Source organism: Ceratosolen solmsi, unplaced genomic scaffold, assembly GCF_000503995.2.
Source record: "Ceratosolen solmsi marchali unplaced genomic scaffold, CerSol_1.0 scaffold15, whole genome shotgun sequence".
Classification (NCBI taxonomy): domain Eukaryota; kingdom Metazoa; phylum Arthropoda; class Insecta; order Hymenoptera; family Agaonidae; genus Ceratosolen; species Ceratosolen solmsi.
Genome location: NW_011948434.1, coordinates 2,228,749 through 2,248,198, shown reverse-complemented (window position 1 = coordinate 2,248,198; position 19,450 = coordinate 2,228,749). Strand labels below are relative to the sequence as shown.

General features: G+C 31.4%; 1 protein-coding gene across 1 annotated transcript in view; it reads left to right on the top strand.

Moving 5' to 3' along the window:
* The window catches only part of dac (dachshund family transcription factor), a 321,970-nt gene that overhangs the window by 240,318 nt on the left and 62,202 nt on the right, over positions 1 to 19,450 (top strand). Inside the window, 1 exon segment of the mRNA XM_011502797.1 lies at positions 1,392 to 1,475. Within this exon segment, the coding sequence (XP_011501099.1) occupies positions 1,392 to 1,475 (84 nt within the window).

Below are 19,450 nucleotides of genomic sequence, written 5' to 3'. Positions count from 1 at the left end.
ACATAATAATAATTGAAATTGTAACATAAACAAAAGTTTGAACAGTTTGTAACCAGAAAATGTCATTTTGACACATAAATAATATTAAATCAAAATTCTAAGTGAAGAATTGAATTATATTTTATGTTATTTTATATATAAATAATAACATTAATTACAAGCTAATGAAAACAAATATCATGAAAATGGATAATGAAAAATTTAAAGAGTTGTAATAATTGATTTAATTTAATACGATAATTTAAGTTATATCATCAATTTTCATTAATATGACAATCCTTTAGGTTATTTACGATTATTATTATTTAACTAATTAATCCAATGTTAGATAAAAATAATTGTATTTGGATACAAAATTGCATTAAATATTTAGAGATAATTAAGAGAAAATGAGTACATTCATAGGTGTTTAAAGGGTAGCAATCGGATAAGCCTTGTCATCTTACGTTATTAAATTGGCAACAATGAGTTTTACAGTGTGTAAGCATAGATTAAGTAAGCTCTGGTCAGGGTTTACTCCCTCGCATGTCTTGCAGTCTCAAGGTTATTGCACCCTCTCCATCTTGCCTATTCCGTACCCAGTGACGATCCTCATTCTCCTTATCCTTGTCATCTGAAGTTCGTGCTGAGATTCAAAATGTTTAATTTGGAAGGCTGCTGAGTTGCTCCCCTGAGGAAATAGCCGAGCGAATTTCAGACTCGCGAGCCGCGAGGAAATATTGTGCATGCGAGCTATGTAGAAGCCAGTATAGTAGGTATCGAGTACTGACTATATCTCAACGACGCATGTCTTCATATAATTCTATTAAAGTAACTATGCAAGCTCTGACTCTGCCCATCACCCTCCTTGGATTTAATTACGAAGCAAGCGAGCCGTGCCCTATTCCACCTCTCATTTCTTTCTATACATATCATATACTCATGCTTATACTTATATTGATATATATCACGTATCCACACAAGCATATGATTATATATATGCACAATTCAGAAGCACAACTTCCAATTAACTCTCATTGTCAAATTAACCTGATCTAAAAGGTTTTAATTAATAAACCTCTCACAGATTTATAATTTTCATGCAAGTTTCGGTATTTCCTCTTAAGCAGTTGCAGTAACGCTACCTATCATTCCCTTCTTCTTTTTCTCTCTTCGAGATACAGATATATATATATATATATATATATATTGAGAGAGAGAGAGAGAGAGAGAAGAGAATATCTATGTATCTGAAATTTTCTTTTAAATTGTTAAATAGAGTATTTAGTCTGAGATTAGTTCATTTGAAAAGCAATAAACACATAATTGTTAAGATATATTGAACAATAATAGTTGAAGGAACAACAACCCTATATTTATTAAAGCTAATCTCTATTTCTTATTGCTTACAGCTGAACTTCAAATGGACGTTTTGAGGGAACGGCAAGTCAAGGACAATCTAGAACGTCAATTACAAGATGAGCAGAAGATCAGAGGTCAGTTTCTATCAAACTTTATACTATTCCATATAAAATTTGTAAGACTATGAGAGCATTAAGCATAGGGATCAGATTAGCGGTGCTTTTATAAGTAAGCCGGAGGCATGTGATTAACTAATAGTGTGCAAGAAGCTCCTGTAATAAGTAGATGGATCAAAGTCCGGGGCAAGAGGTTGTAGGACATATGGACACCGTATGAAAAGCAATATTTCATGCTAGAAAAGTGATTGGGGCATTGGTTTGGACTGGCCACAGCCTCGGTTGGCTTCGGTTACCTATGCGGGGGCTCAGGTCCTTGTATCCAACGGGTTCTGGAGAGAGGAGAGGACGTTGAGCCGAGGGTTAACTTGGTAATAAATCAAGAAGCCGTAGAGAGACTGCGTTCTCGCACTATTAAGTTGGTGCTCGTACGAACCAGAGGTTACAACTCCCCCGCTTCCGTATATCCTATTATTCTAGCATCGAACTTCCCACCATCTCTAACCTATAGATGATCGGATACCTGTGGTATTGGTCTCGGGGGCATCCTCGCCCTTACATACTCGTGGCCTTCACTCCGAGCATCTTATGCGTACGCATGGATGCTAGCATCGTTACCACTGCTTCTGGGCTCTTCCTGGGTAATAGCAGTGAAGAAGAGAGACCGAGCCAAAGGCCGTGATCACTCAGGCAAGTTTGTATCGGATGTCAGTCCGTAATAGAATAGTCCTCTCGGTCTCGCATTTAGGGGGAACCTCCTTGCGCTACGTCCCTTTGAGCCTTGCTGCTGGCTGACGTTGCTAGGTCTTCGCTCTTTGGCCTGGAGTTGGCTCTCGATTCTCGAGCTTTTGCCACTGACTGATTTGTTATACGCTCTGGAGATACGTGCATCACTTGATTTCCATTTCGTTTCTCTAGCCTCGTTCTTCTTACTAACTTCACTGGAACAATTTTTTATTCGTATGATTTATGATTTTTCAGCGAACTTTCGAAATCCATTTTGACTGTGCCTCACTTTCCTTTTTTGAAATTATACATTGTAAAGATCATCTAGCAATTTAATATGTAACAACTGTTTTGATTGCCTTATAACCATCAACTTTCAAGAAAGAACAGCAATTATAAAGCACTTTCTTATTATGCGTATTTAATTGCTTCCGTTAAACGAGCTCTCGTAAAAACATTAGGAATTCCAAAGAAGCTGAATAACGAAAGAAAACCATGCTACATTATAAAACTTAAATTAGTATGGCTAATGCATATGCGTTATACCTACACTCAAACTTAACACTACACTAATTTGAAAGTCTAGAGATTTTGAATATTCAATATTTTTTATCAATTTCTATAGTAGGAATCTTGTTAACGAAAAACTTTACGTATAAATTATACGTTACGTATAGATTACGTAGAATGTACGTTAGACAATCGTTCTTTTTATATTCAATTTAAAAAAAATTTTTTGTTCGCCCTAGAGTTCATATAAATTAAGAGATTTTTAAAGTATAAGTATAACTATATTAATTAAGAAAAAATCATATTTCGTTTATAAATTAATTTTTAGTTTTTCTTCATTGGGTAACATTTACCGTACAGATGGATAAATGACAAAATTTCAAATTCTTTTCAATACGTTTCTTTGGTAGCTCCTAACTTGAATAGACTTTTTACTTTAAACCATATATAAAAAATTATAATAATAACAATTATAATAAAAATATCATAGCTGATATTAAAATAATCCGTTACAAATTATGTTTTAGGTTTTATAATCTATAATTCAACATTATTTTGTAACATAAAACATTTCTTTTTTAATTGAATTTATATTATTTAAACTTATGTTGTTATATTGAATATACATAAATATGAATATTTTTAATTTTTATTGAATAAAGTGTTTTAATATTTTATCAAGTATAAATATTTTATAACTTAACTACTCATCCTAAGCATAATTAATGGATATCTCATGTCCTATAATGCGGTGAACTTGATGAATCGAATGCTCAAATTATTTCATTATTGTACTATATTACAGAATTACTTCTCTCTCTTTTTGGACTTCGTATTCTTGCTTTATGCTTTATATGGACGAGTTTTATTTACATCTAAAACTCTTTGCTTCGTATTTTTCAGAAGATAGACATACAATTCAAATTGAATGCGTACACTTTCTTGCATTAATATGCTACAGAAAAAAGTTGTTTTCTGCTAAATTTATATATATATGTGTATATATATATATATATATATATATATATATATTTATATTTGTCGGTTTGCATACGTTTGTGAGTACATATACGTGTGTGTATATACGCGTGTCTGCATACGTGTGTTTGTGCGCGCGCCTGACTATATATATATATATATATATATATATATTTGATTTATTTATGAGGTATTTTACCACTGTGATCGAGTGTTATGATCGAGTTTTATTTTAGGTTCTTAACGAACAAATTCGATTTTGAGAAACGAGTAAGAGGCAATGTAAAAATTGATGAAACGTAATACTCGAGTATAATCTATACGGTTAAAAATTAATTATGAATCTTGAAATTGCGTGTTAAAATTTTATTGACAATTTAAGAGAGTAATCTGTTGTTGCGTTTCAATTTCTGGATATTAAATTTTTTTACTATTTTCAGCCGATCTTGATAAAATTTCGTATTTTGAAAGACTATCAAATTTTTACCGTGAATGTAGGAGTTTATTTTAAATTAAAATTTTATTTAGCTGAAAATAAATAAATTTCCAAATTGCTTCATTATTTAATAGTTGAAAGATGTAATTGCTTAAACGGTCATTGATTATATCACGAATATCATTTTCATATCATTGAGTGATTATTGTTTGTGAAAAAAAATAAGAATTATAGAAATTTATTGTTGTCTGTTGACAAAGAAAATAACTGAGCAGCATGTTTTTCGCTAATGTTGAAAAATAAAAATACCAACATCGTATATTAATTTGAAAATATAAAATTTCAAGAATGGAGAACGAGATGCAAAAGAAAATTGGTATACACACTACAGGAGCGCGTATCCAAGCTACTGGGAATAAAAATTTCATAAGTATATTAATCCCACAGTCATCCCGGCGCGCACAGCCTCTAAAACTGTGTAAACGAAAGACTCGAGCGACCACGCGCGTACAAAATTGAGCTTTCCCATTCCAGAAATGAAAAGGCAGGAGAAAAAAGAAAAGAATCAAAGACGCCCATACAGCAGCGTCAGATTAAAGCGTGAGTCGGCACTCGCAGATTTGCCCACATCGCAATATACATTGTAAATAAAATATAGTCAACGACAATGTACGTTAAACGAACACACGAACACAGATACAGAGTTTCAGATTTCGCGTTATACCAGGGATTGGGATCAGTGACGCGAGACTTTTTTCCCAACGTTCATCTCCATCCGACTGTGCTTATGCCCATAAGCAAGCGCAAATATGGTAGTATATGAATGTATAGTTTACAATCTCATTTTTCGTGTTTCTTTTTTTTCCACGGTAGAACCATTTTTCAAGAAGCCTACCAAAAATTCTCGTCCAACTTTTGAATTCAATAAAGTTCGCACGCGCTTGCGGCGACATCCTTGTGATAGGCGGACAAAGACTGCTGAGAGATAAATATGTAAAGTCCCTTGTGCGAGTATGCAAGTTATTAAAGAATAAGCGAGAAAGAAGGAGAAAGAGAGATAGAAAAAGAGACAGAGAGAGAGAGAGAGTGAATGAGAGAGAGAGGGTGAGAAAATCAAGAGAAGAAGATGAAGAAGACTCAGGCGGCGAGATAATCTTGCGTTATTCTCACAACCGCGGAGCTTTTCGTATTTTCTACGAAGACTCATATTATCATAATGTACTTATGATCTCTTACTATTTTTCAATTTTTCGACAGCTTTATTCCACTTAATATTTTTTAAATTTTACGACTCATAAACTTTACCCGAGATAATGACAAAATTTTTATGAGAATCCAGAAAATAATGAGAACATTCAGAGTTTAAGTTAAATACTTATATATTGGAATGTGTACATAAAGATTTACGATTTCTTTTAAACAAATCTTAATACTTAGGACAAAAATATTACATATTATAATTATACTAATAATGATACAATATTTTTATAAAATCAGGTGTTGTTTATATATTATGTATTAATGTATCAATTTTTTATTTCCTTATCAAGTTTGAAATATTAAAATAACCATGAAACTACATTACGAAGCTAGCGAATGTTTAAAAACAGACCATATACAGATTGGCATTATTATGTCAGTATTCAAATAATAATGATATTCAGAATTAAACATTTAATTACTATAAAACAATACAACCCCATCTTAATATTTACATACAATCTTAAGAAGATTGATAAAAAGAATAGCAGAATAAATAATAATAATAAACAAAAAAAAAATACAGCTGGTGCAGCCAATAAATGGCTTATCACATAAATAAAAAGAAAGAGTCGAAAGTAATAATCAACATGAGTAGCATATTTACGGTAATACGAGTCTATAATAACCGTCGGTCCATTAGTCAAGTATCTTGATGTCAATATATGAATTAGACGGCCAATCCGCACAAATGACAGGGTTTCATTCAGTTATATCTTCTTCAAGTATAACTTTATAACCGAAAGCGAATTATACGTTGCCTGCATTAATCTTTTGAAAATACCTTTTAAATTATAGTATAATAGTTTTCTTTTCATTTTGATTGCTTATATGGATTGACAATGTTTTGATTGTGTGAGCAAACAAGGTTTTTTTTATTATGAATAATAAAAGTATAAATAATAATCGGTAATCCTTATGAGGTTTCATTTCATATTTTATTATTAAAAAATTAAATATTTCTAAGTAAATATATACGGTCAGTATAAAAAGCATTAAAATATATTGATATAATTTTTGTTTAAAAATTTACTCAAAAATCAAGTTTCACCTAACAAAATAGTTGATATCATATAGTACTATATAGTTTTTAAAATTACTTTCGAAAAAAATAAAAAAATAAATTAAAATTATGGCAAATTATAAGGATAGTAAAAACTTTAATAATATTTATTACATAAATACAATTGAATATAAAGTAAACGAAAATCGAAATAAACCTTTCTAAGATTTTAGAGCATTTTTTATACGTAGAAATAAAAAATGCTATTCATTAATTTTTTTTTAATTATATATTTTACATTTTTTAAGAAGGACAATTCATACCTGATGACAAATTAATCAACTAATACACGATGTCATTTACATTTTTTTAATTGCCTTGAAAGCTTTTTATAAAGCTGTTGATGATTAATGAAATTAAAACTACAGCTCGCTGATTCTGTGCTTATACATTTACGTATTTGTTCAGCTTTTTGTAATGATTTGAACCTCAATTCAACTAATGATTATCGTATATACCTACAATATTTAATAAATGAATGAATGGATATATATTAATAATTTTTGTTACAGCAAGAAAATTTTTTGTGCAAATAATCTTGTGGTTTTTTTTTCAATGCTTATTTGTATCTTCAGATTAGCTCTGCTACATCAACCGACTAATTACAGGTTCAATGTATGAGAATAACCAACAAATTGGCATGAGAGCGCCTTAGTTTATACACGCAATTATATAAGGAAATAATATATATTACAGACCTTTATGTAACATATGCTCAATGATTATTCGATATACTTCGGATTTATTCTCTTACAGTATAAAGTTCAAAAATTAATCCATGTAATTTTATAAAGTCTAATGAGACAAAATAAAAATTATAATCAAGTAGAACCGATTGGAAACTACTACTCTGTAGAAACGGATTGAAAAAGAAGAAGATGATTTATAATTCCAAAATTGAATGTAATATCATAATATTAAATAAATTTAATTGATAAAAAGGCTAATAATTCAGCTGCTTATTTCACATACCAAATTATTAATAAAGGCCAATATAAGGAGAAAACTTCACATTTATGAAGCACTAAAACCTGCGATTCATAAATTTTTATATAAGAAGCACATTCGCGAACGTCAGAGTGGTTGAAATAAATTAGCTTTTCCTTTTTTACGAGTCCAAGTTGGTCGGGAGTACCGTAAGGATTGCGTGCGTAAAATCTTCGCGGCGGCATCCCGAGAAGGGAGTTGACGAAATAAAGAAAGGAAAGGAAGGAAAAAACGACAAGAGAAGAACGGAAGAGGGGAAAGATATTAGCCTATTTAGCGAACGCTCGACATTTCGTTTAAGGTCGCGTGCCAGACATGTATTGTGCCTTGGAAGAGGGTGGCAAAGCATAGGGGACGCGAACCCGCGCCCAAATATAAGGCGAGCAATAAGGCACAAGCAAAGAGATGACCTTTATAGCTTTTGTAATCGCGAATCGTACATTCACTCGGAATTATTGCACATTATACAGTATATCTTGCACATCTGTGTGACTTTACGATTATAATGATTTGATTCTCCTGGTTAGAAATTGGTAATGAATAAGCGCGATGATCGACCCATAATACCCGCTAAATTATTTAATAAACATATCCAGTGTCAATTCAAAAAGATCTAATTATTTTATTCTATTTTTAAACAGTTAACATGGTACTATACTTCGTATATATTTTTCATAAATATTACATAGATATTACTTTTATTGTTAAACAAAACATGAATAATTAAATTCCTATTGTAATAAGTTTCATAATACAATTTAAGTTAAAATTATTATAAAGTGATAAGTATTTACGGAAATTTTAAAAGTAATTTAGACATGTAACAATAATATAACAATAATTTAAATTTAAAATTATCATTAAATTAATAGTTAAAATAGAATATATTGCATATTATTGTAACATTTGGTATAGCAATATGAGATACTATTAAATATTATTATTATAATTAGTATTTTCTTAAAACAGAATAATAAGAAGTTCATAATTCACAGATTTATAAATGCAATAATTGTGATAGAGCTGTTTTGATATTTTCAATGCTACTAAAGAAAGTTCTAAATTTTTCTACCTGCAATAGATAATATGTTAAACTTGTATCAAGCTTCTGAATCAATAAAGAACGCATGTAACACGGGAGGGATGGACGCGCGAAAACTGGCATCAATATGGATTGCGTAAGAGTGGACGCGAGAAACGAGCCGCAAAAGCTCGTGGAAGTCGACAGCCTTTCACCATCGCTTTATGCTTAGCTATGGAAGCCGGATAATTAGCAGGGAAAGGAAATGCACGCCATTGGTTCGGAGAAGCTGGAGACGAGAAAAGTGCTGCCGCTCTGTTATTTAGTTACGACATCGCGCTTTTCTTTTTCTCTCCGTCATTCCAGAGCTGTCCTTTATTCTCCTTTTATGTTTCAGAGCTTCGATTGTCTTTCTGACACGTCGATTGCGCTTAAAAGTATTTCATCTTTTTTTTAAAAGAGTTTACGTTAAGTCTCCGACTTTGTAGAAAGTATATTTATAGATTTTTTTAACATTTTAAGATCGAGCTAAATTTATTTTTACGGATAACGCTTATCCACTTTCCTTTCCCTGATAATTTATGAATTATATTTTCTTTTCTATTTTTATAATGATATCCACGTATAAGCATTTTAAATACACAAACCACTGAGCATCTATTTAGTTATAAAAATAATTTTTAATCTTTATTATTAATTTATCGTATATTATAAATATATAAAGGCAAAATTACTTTTTTTGTAAAGATTCATATTAGAAATATTTGAATATTTAGTACTTTTTAATTTACGCATAGCCTTTTTTATAATTACTACATGGTAAGTTTACAAATACAATATTTAAGCTTTTTCATAACAAAATACGTTAATTGTTAGGCACTCGTATGTATATATAATATCACAAATGAATTTTAAAATATTATAACATAAATTTATTTTTCAAACTTATGTTTCAACCTAATTTTGTATAAATATAAAATAAAAATGGAAAATATGTAGAATATAGATAAAATAATAAATTTTTGTTGAATTTCCAATAATTAAAATTATACAAAAAAAAAACTAGTCTTCAAATATTTGAACATTAAAAAATACTTGTGTAGCAGAGATCTTTAAAATGTTAGAGATTTAGAGCATTATTGAAAGTAGAAGAACTGAAGCTACAAGATCACGTGCAGAGAAATTTGCAAATTTTCATAAATTTAACATAAAGCAAGTTAAATGTATGATCGAAAAGTCAATTTGTCTGTGATATAATAAGATCTCACTATAAAGCGATAACATAAACTGAAAACAATCGAAACTCAAGCTTCATTGCAAGTCGAAAGATTAATTGTTACCGCACCGTCGGTCACTAGTGACAACTGGACAATCGTCGTTTGTCCGCGTATGCAAAAGTGAAAGAGAAAGAGAGAGAGAGAGAGAGAGAGAGATCTTGCGAAGTACGTGCGTAGGTGTTAAGAATGACTTTCGCACTGCACGCGCAGGGGTTGCAAAGTCCCTCGGGTCCCAATTACAGCAACACCCGATCCTAGCATTACGAAGCGCCCAGTTAATTCGAGGGGAGCATCGTGCATAAATCTCAGCGAGGTACGAGCCCACGTGCAGTTTCAACTCTTCGCCGTTCCCTCTCTTTCTCCATTACGCTGTTTCTTACTCTCTTTGTTATTTGAGTGTAAAACGAGGTGAGTTGTTGATTGTGCGAAAAAGAAGAACTATATCGCGACCAGTTAATGTCGTTATTTGCAGCAGTAGTAGCCCCGATCGAAGGTCAGACTGTACACTACTAGTAATACCGGTTTATTTGAAAATGAATAATCTTCCTTACTGATCAATGAGAAAATTTATTAATAATTAAGGATAAATGTGAAAAATACTATATTGACCAATTATTAGCTGATTTTATGTATAATGAAAAAAAATAGATAAATTATATTAATAATATTTATTTGACAATTATAATAATAATAATTATACAGTTCACGATATCATATAAATAACTATATATTTAATATATACTTATTTTTTAATCTTGTCGCTCTCAACATGATATTGAATATAATAATAAAAGAATTTTAATATTGAACTTAATAATTTCATGTGAGGGTTAATTAAAATTGAATGTACATGAATAAGAAAATAATAAATAGTCATTTATATTTGTATAAATGTTCAATGTGACTTCAATTGATTAAATAGTAATAGTTTACAAATATTTAAAAAATCAAGTATCGAGTTCGATTAAATAGATAATTGTCTAAATCAATAAATTCATATTTTTTGCAGTGTAATCCTGTAAACAATACAATATTGCAGTGACAAAGAAACATTATAATATAAATGATGTTTAGAAATGATGATATGAAATAATATTTTGAATTGTACCGGAAATTTTATAATATAAAAATCTAACAGAATCAGTTAAAATATGTAAATGCTTAATATTTAATATAAACGATATGTTATTTACTCATAAAGATATAAGGAAAAGAAAAAATTAAAACAAAAAAATTAATGAGAATCTCTACTGTACTCTAAAGACAGATCGATCTCGTGTATATTTTAAAATACGTATAAAGTAACTAAAATGAAGTGAAACACAAGGATGTATAAAAGCAGTGTAGTCGCTTGATATAAAGGTATTGGAAAATTCAGTATATAAGAAGAAATCGGGCAAACAAAGGAAAGTTCATTCTTCAAAGAAAATTTTAACCGAGCTACCCGTTTATATGTTACATGCATACTCAAGCGTTTATATGTACATGTATATATATTAATAGTATAAGTGATAATATACTTATTAAGTTACCAGAATGACGAATACATCTTTAACATAATTTATAGTTTGTATCGTTCATTTTAAAACTATTGTGTATTAAGTTAGACATATTGTGTATTAAATAATTAGTTTTCATACTTACTAGGTATAAATAATAAAATTCGTAAAAAATCCAGTATTTTTTTTATAATAGTTAAATCAATTGAGTTATTAAAAATTACTCAATGCAATTAGTATTGATAACTATAGAATAATGAAAAATGCTTTTAGTATTAGATAATATTTATGTATATGATAATAGAATATGTGTTATTTCATAATCGTATTTTAATTGTTTAAATTGTATAAAAGTCTTAACGAAGCTCATTTTCTTTTTACTATACAAATCTTATTTCGAATGGATTTAAAAATAAAGATTATAATTTTAAGGTTGAAGTATAATCATTGTTTACGCTCTAAATCACAAGTTCTTTCTTGCCGTAGTGAGGCTTTATCTTTCTTCATCTTTTGTATAAAAGCCTATCTTTCGTATTACTTATTTTCGTCACAAAGTCTTTCCTCACTTCATCTCTGTCACTGTCCCCGTACTAGATTTCCTCAATTTCCAATGACTTGGAATACGATATGAAACACTAAAGTGCCACAAAGACAAAGAGTGAGTATGAAGGTGACGCTCTATGCGAAAGCCTGCCTCTTTCATTTTCGAAAGTTTCGTTACTGTTTCAACCCCTATCCTATTTTCCTTTTCCTGTATCTTTTTTTCTTTTTCCATGCTAAAGCTAAAGCTTTCTAATGTTTTCTCGATAATCACTCTTACATGATTTTACCTCTAATCTGAACCGTTTCTATTCTATATAGCGTACGTAAATGTGTACCAATGTATTAATATGCTTATAAGCGTGTGAATTCTTTCAATGCGCAATTGAAGATTCAATGAATCTTAACGCATTTATGAGCTTGTAACAATTCGGTCACCTGAGCAAAGCCTTTGCAAGCTTATATGATGAGATCGACGGAAAAATGAGATATGAGCAATAAAAGGGACAACGGAGTATGAATATTTAATGAAGATGTAAAAACAATTATGAAATTGTGTATAATCATTGGAATGTAAATAATACAATAACATAAATAGCTTTTATTCTACGCTCCTCATTTATTTAATGAAATATTCATGCTTTTATTTTCTCACTACATATCTGTACTTGATAATTTTAGATATTTTTGTCTTTTAAAAATATTTTAAAAATATTTTAAAAATATCATTAACATTGTATAATATAATAATGACCAAAAATTAATATGCTAAAATTAACACATACTACGGTTGAGGGCCGCTATTTGACTATTTATTAAATCAAATAATTGTTTTGCAATATTTTAAAATTTTCAAAATTAGTGATAAAATAAAGAAATTGCTACGTGAGTATAATTATTATATATAAAAATATAGCATAAGAATAGGCTATAAAGATTGATGGGATTGTATATATTATGTGACATAGATAATTAATGTATAATATTGCAAACATCGGCTTATACATATATTTGTAAAACATATAGTCGAGCAGGCATTTGCTTTTTCTTTTGTCCTCTTCTTTCGCTACTCTATATATAATATGCCTTTTACTACGCATGTAAAGACTCATTTTTACACTCAAAGTATACTTAACATCAAAGTAATCGTTAAGTATTATACGAGAAAGACAAATCTCGAATTGTATTAGTTCCAAAAGCGAGATCGTTTGTTCCAGTCTAAACTTTTTTTTAACTAATTAATGTGAGTTGTTTAAGAAAATTTTGTTAATTTCATATGACTATTTTGTAATATTAATATAGCAATAGATGAAAAATGACTGGCAATGAACGAATAGATTTACTTTCAGAATTATCAACTCACATAATTTCCCTCTATTCTAGAAGCATTTCCACATTCATAATCAAAATTGCCTACTCGTCGTGGGCTGATATATTTCGAGCAGTCATTGCAAATGATTAATTCAATCATGAGTACATGAAAATGCTAGTCTTAAATTAAAATACGATTTATACAAGCAAAGTCAGTCATTGAACTATCTTTCACTTTGATCAATTTATTTGAAGAATTTTAAGCTAAATGTATATATATATATATATATATATATATATATATATATATATAAGCTAGTATCCGTAATTCATTCAAGCCCGGAGCACTTACAAAAATCATCAAAAACAGCACAGTGGGAAACACATCATTAGAATGATCCAATGCGTCAAACCTTCGCATGTGCACGTACTAACGTACGCAAATCTATTCGTTATCACGGACGCAAACACGGACACAAGCGCAAATGCACACCAGAATGAAACTGATCCTTGATAAAGACGTCCCCACGTGAATACTTACACAACTTGTGCTGTGTCGAAAGTGGCTATTTCGCGAGTCTGGCGTATATTCCAATTTCCAGTAGCCGTCGGAGATAGAGTTACCATTAGAGTGTCTATGCCGTTGGCGTTGCGGCCACGTGAGAGAGAAAGGTGTTGTGTGTGGTGTGGTATGTGTGTGCGGGGTGGGCGGGGGTGGGCGGGGGTGGGCGGGGGCGGGCGGGGGCGGAGAAAAGCTAAAGAGAAGGATGAAGAATGGGCCGAAGAACGCGTGTAGGTGAGAGGCCAGTTATCGCGGTCACTTTGTGAACTGGCAGGGATGCTTGCTGTTTAATTAACTCTCACCTGAACTACTCGCGCCTTACTCTCGACCGCTTGCCCTTTCATCATCCGACCCCCGCTCGCTTCCGGCTCATCTCCACCTTCTGACGAGCCGTTTGTACACCGCTAGTCTCTTTTCCTCCTCTTTTCCACGCCTGAGTCTTTAATCGATATTTTTCTTCTTAGTCGATGCGCTCGATTTCATCAAGCTTGGAAACATTTCACTCGGTTACTCTCACATTATTTACCTTCAAATACGCCTTGAAGCTACATGCTTACTCACATTTCATATACATTTTCAACGTTGCGCATTATTACTTATTTAATTGCTGCTCTGTAATTATTAGAAGTAATTATTCTTTTCGATTTTCCATTAGAATATCATTTAAAATTTAGTCTTCACTAAAGGATAAATCATTCCATAAAAGAATGCAAAAGATCTATGTCATTCATGAAAGCTACCTGTTGCATACATTCATCAAAACTATCAATTATATATTTTATGAATGAAATTTGTAATAAATAAAAAAAAAATTGAATTTTTTTTTTTTTTAAATAGTGATTGTAAACATTAATTTATTTATTTATTATCATTGTATAATGCTATCATATTTCTTACTATTCGTAAATTCGTGCATATAATTGTAATACATTAAAAGAGTTTAAAAGTATATTGTATACTTTATGCGGATAGTTTGATTTTTATACATTGTATAAACAAATACACCGAGAATTGATGATATATATAATCAAAATTCTCTATATCATCTACAGAAGAAATCATTATTATTCAGTATTTTATACTTCTTAAACCAAATACTCACATCCATAATTCCTTCTTTTAAACACTTCTTTATTTTCTTAGAGATTTCATCGATTTTCTTCGTGATATTGTGATAGTTATTCGTTAATACATTAACATTTCCTAAGATAGTCATTGCTATAATTTTTCACTGACCTTGTTTGATTTCTAGATTTTCGTATAATATCCTTCTATTTACGTTTTATAGCAAAAAATGCAGGTTTTCAATATTTTGGCGTATATTTAAAGTAACTAAGATATCATTAAACCTTATCTTTCTCTCTCTATCGAACTTAATAAATCGGTTCGAATCGAAACACTTTTAATCTGTTCTCTCCTGTGATTATTGACTTTTGGATTATGACTATAAAATAATTGTAATTCATTACTCTAAAACTAATAGTACAAAGGACGGTGCTCATATAATATTTACCGTAAAATTAAATGGATCTCCACTATTATTATTCATGGAATACTGACTTTTCTTTTTTAGGGTCGAAAAATATTCTTCTTTTTCAATTTTTGTATTCAAGCCATCTGGCCTTTTCCTATTTTAGCTTAAGAATTCATTGAATAATTATTCAAATACATCACGAAGACAATTTTTCTTTTTCTTATTCTTTAACCCATCTGGTAATATGTACATTTGAATATTCTATATTTTATTAAAGGCCCTTGATAATAAGGATGCTTAGTAATAAATTGTTAATAAATATCGAAGAGCTGATTGCCGTTATTATTTAATAGCCACCTAAGAAGCTCATTCGCAAACATAGTTTATAGAAAATTACAAGTGCACGAATGAAGAATAAAGGTTCATATTAACGAAGCCTAGAGCATGTATATTCATCCTCGTATGAGAGGCCGAGCATATATCCGTATAAATTAAGTCGAGAATAAAAACAAAATCGTACGCGTCCATTCTTCGCGTGGCCCGTACGTAGGATGAGTGTTCGAGAGTACCGGAGAGGTAATTCAGCGCGATATCGAGACTCTTATCCATCTCTCTCGTTCGCCCCATTCCTTACTCGGCCGCGTTAAGTTTATTTTTCCAGGCGCCACCCCACGTCGCTGCGGGCACTGAAGCTCCGCATCGCGCTTATAAATTCGCTCGCGCGTAACACTGAGCTTCCGTAATATAATTGTTAATGCGCTAATGCGCCCCCGGCGTCGTTTATGTATTGTATATGCGTAGCGCGCCTCTCTCTCTCTCTCTCTCTCTCTCTCTCTCTCTCTCTCTCTCTCTCTCTCTCTCTCTCATACTCTCTTTCTCTTTCTCTTTCTCTTACTCTTTGTATCTTTGTGTATCTCTATCTGTTTCTGTCTATCTGTCAGCCTGTCTATATATCTTTTTTCTTTTATGTTTCTAGTAGCTTTCTTTTACTTTATCTGGCAACCCGCGCTTCATTCCTTCATTCCTCATCCAACTTTTGCTTCTGGCTCTTACGATCTCTCTTCGTCTATTGTTTCCTTTTCTACATTATATTTTACATATTAACGTCAATCTCATATATTATTTTATCTTTGAAGTTTCGATGTATTTGCATTTGAGATGATTCTATTCAAACTCTTTCGTTAGGTTAAATAATAATTTTCAACGACTTTTAATTATTAGTTGTTATAAACTTCTTAGTTTTTTTTGTATTTATTATTTATCACTTATTTGTTACTCTTGAAATGATTCAGAGTACACGAGATCGCTATCGAATAGAATTACAAACATTTCGAGTTTAATTAAATTGTACATTCAATATATTTTACTTAAAATTTAGTTAATTTAAATTTACCATTATCTGATTAACTGCTTAATTCATTATATTTCTAGTCGATTTAATAATGCTAATCGAAAGTATTAAATAAACGTTCGGAACCTTCACTCATCGAGATTCCGGAATTTCTTCATTCGTAATTTCCTGGCTTTGATTTGTAATTTCATAGTCAAAAACCACAGAGGTCTGGAGGCGTGCAAAAATTGTCATCGCTCGGTCGTAGCTACTCGCACGACTTGTGTCTGCCCCTTTGCCGCCCGCTTATCTTGGGAGGTCCTTAGCGGCAATGCATATCGACGGCGTACCGTTGCGGTGATCGAACCGATCATCTTTGCTTTAAGCTCTGGGTCGCGTGCACACATTCCGCTAGAGAGAGCTTGTGGTCGGGCAACGAAGGCGCGACCTCATCTGTAAAAAAGTGGATTAATGGAGAAGTGTGCATTGGACTGGAAGCCAACGACATTGCTCTTGTTACCCCATCCTTTGATTGTTTTTTTGTACACAACCTTTGAAATCTCTTAAGCCTTAGTGTCAATTTTCTTGCCTTATATGTAATGTTACTATTTCGAGACCGTAGTACTTATAGCCTTTAATATTTTTGAATTTTTTGTCAAGATGAATAATTCTATAAAAATTAAAGTTTATATTCACGACATAAGAGAAATAAAGGAAAAATAGCATTAAGTGAACTTGCGCTTACTTTATAATTCACAAGTAATTACTGCCTGTTTATAGATATTTGATTTAATTTTTCAAACTAATAAATCTATCTGACAAAAATATGGAAATCAAAATTTTTAAATTTAGCAATTGGTAAAATTTAGCCATTTATAACATAACAGACATATATAAATTACATAAAATTTTGGATTTTCATGTGTGCGTGTATATGCGGTGTGTATTGAATGTATTTTGAATATTCATTTGTTACGTGAAGCAATTATATTTCAAGCATTCAAAAATTACTATTACAAGCATGTCATTAATACAAGGTGTATTAATAATGATCAATAAAAACTTTATTATCTCTAAAAATAATGCAAATATAAAATAATTCAAAACATATATGTATTAAATAAATTTAATTTAAATGTAAAATGAGATGTAATGTAAAATGAATTAAAAGAAATAACGATAAGTACGTAGTCTTATTTTTTATTTTCATTTGAAAAATATTGTTCACGTCAATCAAAGAGCCTTATTTCGAAAATAACATTCTTTAATTAAGATTTTATTTTAATAATTGATTAACATAATTATTAATGCAGTCACAGGTAAATGAATATTAAATAAATTCAAATTAATTGTAACCTAATAACATGATTTATTCATCAAATTAATAGTCGATTAATTTCAACGTCAGTTTACATATCGTATGTAAAAGATGAAAAATAATAAATAATCGGAACAGTATTAATTTAATTACACGAGATAGGAGAAAATAATATTAACTATTCAAAATGACTCTGCCTGAAATTGTTCCAAGATATTTGAGTAATAACAATAAAAATAACAGTAACACTTTTAATATTTCAACGTGACTTCCCATATGTTTACATTATTTTTATACTTTGCTAATTAATCAACATAGCTTTGCGTTATAGCTTATTAATAATCAATAATTTTGCATTCCTTTCATATTCATAAATCACTGTATTCAAGAAAATTGAAAGGCAGCCGTATAACAATAGAACATCGAATTCCCGAGCATGCTGAAATGATTTCGGACGGGAGTTTTTTAAAATCTCAGGTAGATCGGGGTACGCCAGCGGTCTAAACGAAGGCTCCTGGCAATACGAAAAGTTCCACGTCACGAGCTTTTAAAGTAGAAAAAACAAAAGGAAAAAAAAGAAAAAAGGTAGTCATTCACCCGCGTAGATGCGTACGTACGCTCACTCAATCTCCCACGCCGAGGGAAGTATTAAGAAAACGACTTTTTACGATACGGGCTTATTAAACACATCTCTTAAGCCGCGTCACCCGACTTGGAGAGAAAAGACAATTTGCTCGGAGGGATGAGAGAGCATTCGTTAAGAGTGAGAGGGAGAAGAGGCTTCCGCGAGAGCGAATTTACACACGCCGCTGGCAAAATTTCTCGGTTACCTGCCTGTCTCTACTCCTATATATAATATTGCCTCGCCAACTTGGCGCTGAAAAATATTCCATGGAACTGAAGCTACGTACACGCGACGATACTTTTTCACGGGATCTTTTAATTCTTCACCGTTGCTCTTTGTTCTTATTTCTCTCCCGATCCTTAGATTTCAAATGTATCGTCGAACTTTCACGATACTTAAGTGCGAACGCAAATTTATATACCAGATATTCGGGATACTACCAGATCCGTTTTCTTGTCTGGGTTTTTGACAGTGCATTAGTACTCTCAACTCTCTCTTTTTTCTTATTTTGATTTCGTACTTACTTTATTCCTGAGAGCTATCTTCTTAAGAAGGTCACAAAACAAATTTTACATTCCGATGAATATCTGTCTTTATCGTCACTTATCCATTGAAAAACTATATTAAAATTGTCCAATTGTAAAATATTTGTAAATTATTAGTGAGTGCCTATATTTTTGAAGCAAACTCAGAAGTCATAAATAATATAAAATAGATTCTCGCTGGGACAAACTACGTTTCTCTAATTCTTAACTTTCGGGGTAAACAGCAATCGCAATAGCGGAAAATACTCGATGCAAGAACATCGCACACGATGTACACATGTGCGCATAAACACGGGCTTCTCGTCTGCATGAACATGTAGCTTATAAGCAAGAGCGCAGCAACGACAACAACTCCTGCCTTTCAAAGAGTTGGCATGTTTAGCATGCCAGGCGAGTCGCGCACCTAATCGTATTTTATGGCAATAATGTGGTACCCTCTCCCGCCGCGCCGCGCGGCGCCGCGCCCGTCACCCAGTCGCTCCTAGTCTCTCTCTCTCTCTCTCTCTCTCTCTCTCTCTCTCTCTCTCTACA